The 5,654-nt window shown below is 46.0% G+C and overlaps 1 protein-coding gene across 1 annotated transcript; it reads right to left on the reverse strand.

Moving 5' to 3' along the window:
- Positions 1-209: 209 nt before the first annotated feature.
- Positions 210-5,433, reverse strand: LOC128454434 (uncharacterized). Its single transcript, XM_053437849.1, has 5 exons — positions 5,284-5,433; positions 4,897-5,203; positions 3,822-3,865; positions 2,229-2,537; positions 210-1,473 (listed from the first exon to the last, which is right to left on the reverse strand). Exons 1-5 carry the CDS (start codon positions 5,324-5,326, stop codon positions 344-346), a joined length of 1,833 nt encoding a protein of 610 aa, XP_053293824.1. The 5' UTR covers positions 5,327-5,433; the 3' UTR covers positions 210-343.
- Positions 5,434-5,654: the final 221 nt, after the last annotated feature.

Here is a 5,654-nt window from a genome sequence, read left to right on the forward strand (position 1 = left end):
ACAATATGTTTTTATGATTATATTACGGTTGAGATATTTTTGTACTTTGTATTTAAACCATTTGTTTTCTCGTTGTGCAGCATAAAACACATTAAAACCAGTTTTTAACATGTTTAAGTCATAATTCATGCAACACAGGGTTAATGTGGAAAGAGCGTCAGTGTGAATTATTATTGATGCACAAAGACGAGGAGTCAGTTCACACCAGATGTAAAGGAGATGAGATGTGTTTTATTTTTATGTTTAATGTCTTCAGAATAAAAATCTTTATTTTATACTTTGCAAAGTTACAGCTCAGATGAATGTTTGCAGTGAAAGAGAAGCAGAGTGAAGTGAACAGGAGTCAGTGAGAAGTTGAAGCTGCTGCAGGAAACTCCGTGGTCTGGTGAGCAGCGGCTGGACGCTCCCTGTTCCTCAGGATGTGGATCAGAGCGAGTCCACCGCAGTAAACCAGACTCTTCACCATCAGCAGCGTGTAGAGCAGCCAGAGCAGCTTCACCTGCCGCTGAGACCGGGCCCAGGCCGCCGGAGGCGTCTGTGCTGGAGGCTTCTGTGATGGAGGCGTCTGTGATGGAGTCGTCTGTGATGGAGTCGTCTGTGATGGAGGCGTCTGTGATGGAGGCGTCTGTGGTGGAGTCTTCTGTGATGGAGGCGTCTGTGATGGAGGCGTCGGTGCTGGAGGCTTCTGTGATGGAGTCGTCTGTGATGGAGTCGTCTGTGATGGAGGCGTCTGTGCTGGAGGCGTCGGTGCTGGAGTCGTCTGTGGTGGAGTCGTCGGTGCTGGAGGCGTCTGTGATGGAGTCGTCTGTGATGGAGTCTTCTGTGATGGAGTCGTCTGTGATGGAGTCGTCTGTGATGGAGGCGTCGGTGCTGGAGGCGTCTGTGATGGAGTCGTCTGTGGTGGAGGCTTCTGTGATGGAGTCATCTGTGATGGAGGCGTCTGTGATGGAGTCGTCTGTGGTGGAGTCTTCTGTGATGGAGTCGTCTGTGATGGAGGCGTCTGTGATGGAGGCGTCTGTGATGGAGTCGTCTGTGGTGGAGGCTTCTGTGATGGAGTCATCTGTGATGGAGGCGTCTGTGATGGAGTCGTCTGTGGTGGAGTCTTCTGTGATGGAGTCGTCTGTGATGGAGGCGTCTGTGATGGAGTCGTCTGTGGTGGAGGCTTCTGTGATGGAGTCGTCTGTGGTGGATGCTTCTGTGATGGAGTCGTCTGTGGTGGAGGCTTCTGTGATGGAGTCGTCTGTGATGGAGGCGTCTGTGATGGAGTCGTCTGTGGTGGAGGCTTCTGTGATGGAGTCGTCTGTGATGGAGGCGTCTGTGATGGAGTCGTCTGTGGTGGAGTCTTCTGTGATGGAGTCGTCTGTGATGGAGGCGTCTGTGATGGAGGCTTCTGTGATGGAGTCGTCTGTGATGGAGGCGTCTGTGATGGAGTCGTCTGTGCTGGAGGCGTCGGTGCTGGATTAGCACAAACCACTGAAAGAATCCAGAAGTCAGGCTCAGTCCTCACATGAGTTTTCAGAACCTGGTCTTTCAGTTTGAAGGCAGAACTTCTCTCATCTTATCTTTCATGATCACATTTTATAAAGCTGTCACTCAAAACCCCACATTCACTCTCAGACAGACCCTGCTTGCACTCAGATGTTTTGCTGCTTGCACTCAGATGTTTTGTTGCTTGCACTCAGATGTTTTGTTGCTTGCACTCAGATATTTTGCTGCTTGCACTCAGATGTTTTGTTGCTTGCACTCAGATGTTTTGTGGCTATGTCAGCTCCAGCTTCAGCTTCTCCTCGTGGTCACGTTGCTTCTGTTCACGTGAAACTTCTGCTCTCAGATTGTTATTTGCAACAAATCTGTCAAAATGTCCCGACCAATAGAATTCCAGGTGTAATATTGACAAATGAAATTGTCCGGTCCTCGTTGTCAGTGTGTTAGTGTCAACATCTGTGAGCTAGCGGACGGGCGGTTGATTTAACCAGGTTCACGTCCTCAGGCCCTCCGCGGCTTCATGACGACTCCGACTTCCTGTCAGAAGTAGACCTGAAGCTGAGATCCTGGTTCTTGCCTCAGTTAGAGCACAAGCAGAGGCTGTTTGAGTGCAAGTGCAGGGTTTTGAAAGAAAGCTTCACAAAATGTGAAATCAATAAGTCCTGCTCTCAAACTGAAAGTCCACGCTCTGGAATAAAGACACAGACACATGAAGCTCACCACAGTCACCAAACCTCCTTCACCTTGCTCTGCCGGGGCCTCCACTGCGCCTCCCTCATGCCTGACGTGGCAGCGGTAGTTGTATTTGTAGGAAGCGTGCCGGTCGACCACCATGATGGCGGCGGTGCGTCCTGCCCCTCTGAGCTCCAGCTGCTCTCCATGAGCAGAGGACAGCGTCTCCAGAGGACCACCCTCCCTCTGTCTCGTCCAGGAGAACTGGACCAGAGGAGGAACCATGTTGGAGGCCACACACAGCAGGGAGCTCTTCCCGTCCAGGGCGGCTATGGAAGCTGCCGGGTACACGCTCACCACCGGAGTCACCACCGGCCGATCTGACGTTTGACAACACACATGCACATGAACACAACTCTGCACTTCACAGTCTGATCCTGGAAACACCTCATCGATACTTCACAGATAGATTCAGCTGCTGCACGGCATCGCTACACATCACAGATATCATCAGAGCCACAGCCGCTCAACTTCATCTGATCATAGATTTATAGATTTATCACTATTTCTATCAAATTGTAAATGTGTGTACATGTTCTATCATTTAAAATACAATAAAAGATATAAATATTACAGGATTGTGTTGCTAATACACACAAAACATTAATGGTCACGTAATTTGTTGTTTATTACAAAGTGTAAAGGTGTAACTATCTTTTATACTGAGACAGATTTATACCATTTGATTATACATATTCATATATACGTATAAAAATATCTATTTTATGTCGGTTGAGTACTAAATATTTATAATTGCATGATGATGTATTTACACTGAAATGTTCCCTCATAACTTTTAACAAATTCTACATCAAACCAAATATAAGTTCTGGTACAATAAATATTTAAGTCATATTAAGAATATTATCATAAAACAAATATTTGGGATATGATGAAAAAACATTTGTCTATTGACAAAACTATTTGTCTTTAATTTATTCCAAATATATTTCTCATTATTATTTTTACACAAAAATACACATTCACCATTAAAGGGTAAATGTATTAATCTGAACAACATCTTTAATGTTAAATACTAAATGTATTTTCCCTGAGTGAGTAAAATATGTAGATTGATATATATCAGCATGCATTTTATCAAAAACCTAAATATCAGTCTGGTATTTTCAAGCAACTTTCATAATTATTTAAGTAGATTTTATGTTATCATGAAAATGATGATTTAATTTAAAATATTCATCATGAGACGAGAACTCAGTTAATGATTTTATTTTTGAGAGTTGAAAGGTTTCTGGTTTCAGATGAGATGTAACGAGTCGTCTCAAAGCGCTCGGGGCTGAAGGTTCCACGGACGCTCGTGAAGCTGTGAATTTATTTCAGGAGAGGAAAGAAAACTCAGATTCCTTCGGCAGCAGCTGAAGAGAATCCAGAAAACGTTTGAGACTTTTAGACTCTGAACAAACCTGAGGCAGAAAAAGAGGATTGTGTCTGATGTGCAGCGACATTTCACTGTCACACGTTTGTTCATTTCAGAAAGTCTGAAAGAGGAAGTTTGTCCCAACGAGGAAAATCAAACATGGTTCAAATCCTTCATCACATTTTCAACAATGGAACCAGTGAAGGGAAATAAAAGAGTTTCTTACCAGTGACGAACAATTTGGTTCCTGAGCCGAAGATGAAATCCACAGTGAAAGAGACTCAGACAAAAACCTTCTGAGCTCATGTTCACTCCAGCACAACATTCATGTTCCCCTCAGGATGAACCGCACTGACTCTGATGAGCCTCGGACTTTTCATGTAGCGCCACCATCAGGTCCAACGTTATTCTGTCCAATACTTTCAGAACTCAGCTGGACTTTGTGTTTAGTGATTATGAGCAAATATCAGCATGTTTGGTTTATTGGCGGGTAAAGGGTTAATGATGTCATGATGATGTCATGATGATGTCATGATGACATCATAAAGTGTAGGGACCAATAAGATGACAGACGCAGCTCATCAGGATTAACCAATCGTTCATCATCATGTGCTCTAACTGCTGATGATTTCTTTATGAAACATCTTCAAACCTTCACCTGGACTCAGGGACGACCTGGTCAAAGGTCAAAGGTCAAGGTCACTGTGGCCTCACAGAACATGTTTCTGTTCTGTTTAACACGTTTCCATCAAACATGTCTTTAGAGAATTTCTTCATATTTCTCCAGTTATCACTTTGACTCAAAGATTAAATGATTAGACTCCAGAGGTCAAAGGTCCCAGTGACCTCATGTTACTGTGAGGGTCACATGTCCCAGCTGGAGGGACTGAAGCTGCCTGGTTGGTGGAGGAACACCACCACAGCTCAGTGGTTCTCCTTCTTCTTTGTCCTTTTCCACCTGAGCCCTGAACGTTAGCGGTTCTTTCTTCTGGATCAGCAAAGTGTTGGTGTGAGGGTTGAACTGTCAGAGTTCTGTCACAGGCCCGATTCCTCCGACCGTCCAATCACAGAGAACCAGTTGGAGAAGAGACACCTGCTCTGATTAGTCTTTAAAGGGCGGCGATGGAGAAGGTTTGTCTGTGGAACGACAGCAAACCTGCGGAGACGTGGCTGAACGTACGAGTCTCTAGAACAGAAGGTGGAGAGCAGCTGTCGGGTGGAGGGGAGACATGTGACGCTGTGGTTTACTTCTCCCACTGCTCCTCATACTGGTTTTTGTTCAGGCTGCACACATCATGTATCACTGTGGGTTCCAGCAGTAGTACGTGGCAGCATGAGAGGGTTCAACTTTCTTTATCTTCAACTCACAGCTGTTCTGTTTAATCTCAGCTGTGAAGTCGTTTTTCTGAGGATGATTGTAATCATTATCAACATTACCATCTCTAGTAAGAACAAGAATCTGTCTGAACGTTCCTGTGTCTTTCTTCTGAAACCAGAATATGTAGTCATACTGATCAGCTCCTCCACAGCTGAACGAGGCCTCTCCACCAATTGTCGCGGTCAAAGACAACTGGTCCTGAGTCAGCTCTGCTGCTGTGGCAACCAGTGCTGTGGACAGACAGATGGACGGAGGTGAGTGTGGAGGTGAGGTGGAGCTTGTGAGCCCCTGATTGGCTGGAAACACTCACCTGAACACAGGCAGCACAGAGCAGCCGCTGGGAGGAGAAGCATGTTGTGGGGGGGGGGTTCCTCGGGTGGACCTGAGGAGAAGTGGCGCTCTAACGAGGACGAGCTGTGAGATCAGGTCCTGGAACCTCCCATCAGCCCCTGCGGCCCCCAGAGGAGGAGGAAGCTGCTTCAGCTGAAGCTGTCGTGTGGTTTTCTGACGAGGGGGGGGGGGGGGGGGGGGGTGTAAAGAGGAAACTGAAATAATAAACTGAGTTCAGCAGTGAAACGATCATGAGGGGAACGTTATGAAACTTCAGTCTCTGACACGCTGCTCGTGGTGAAGCTTCAAATGTCTGCTGCTGGAAACAAGATGGAGCTTCATGTGTATGAG

The sequence above is a fragment of the Pleuronectes platessa genome, chromosome 13 (assembly GCF_947347685.1).
Source record: "Pleuronectes platessa chromosome 13, fPlePla1.1, whole genome shotgun sequence".
Taxonomy (NCBI): domain Eukaryota; kingdom Metazoa; phylum Chordata; class Actinopteri; order Pleuronectiformes; family Pleuronectidae; genus Pleuronectes; species Pleuronectes platessa.

Excerpts from the sequence above, each read along its gene's own strand:
- LOC128454434 (XM_053437849.1), bottom strand. The coding sequence starts at position 5,326 with ATGCTTCTCCTCCCAGCGGCTGCTCTGTGCTGCCTGTGTTCAG. Across the intron at positions 2,538-3,821 it reads AACCAAATTGTTCGTCACTG|ATCGGCCGGTGGTGACTCCG; the intron begins GTAAGAAACTCT and ends GTCAAACGTCAG. Across the intron at positions 1,474-2,228 it reads GGAGGCCCCGGCAGAGCAAG|TGGTTTGTGCTAATCCAGCA; the intron begins GTGAAGGAGGTT and ends GGATTCTTTCAG.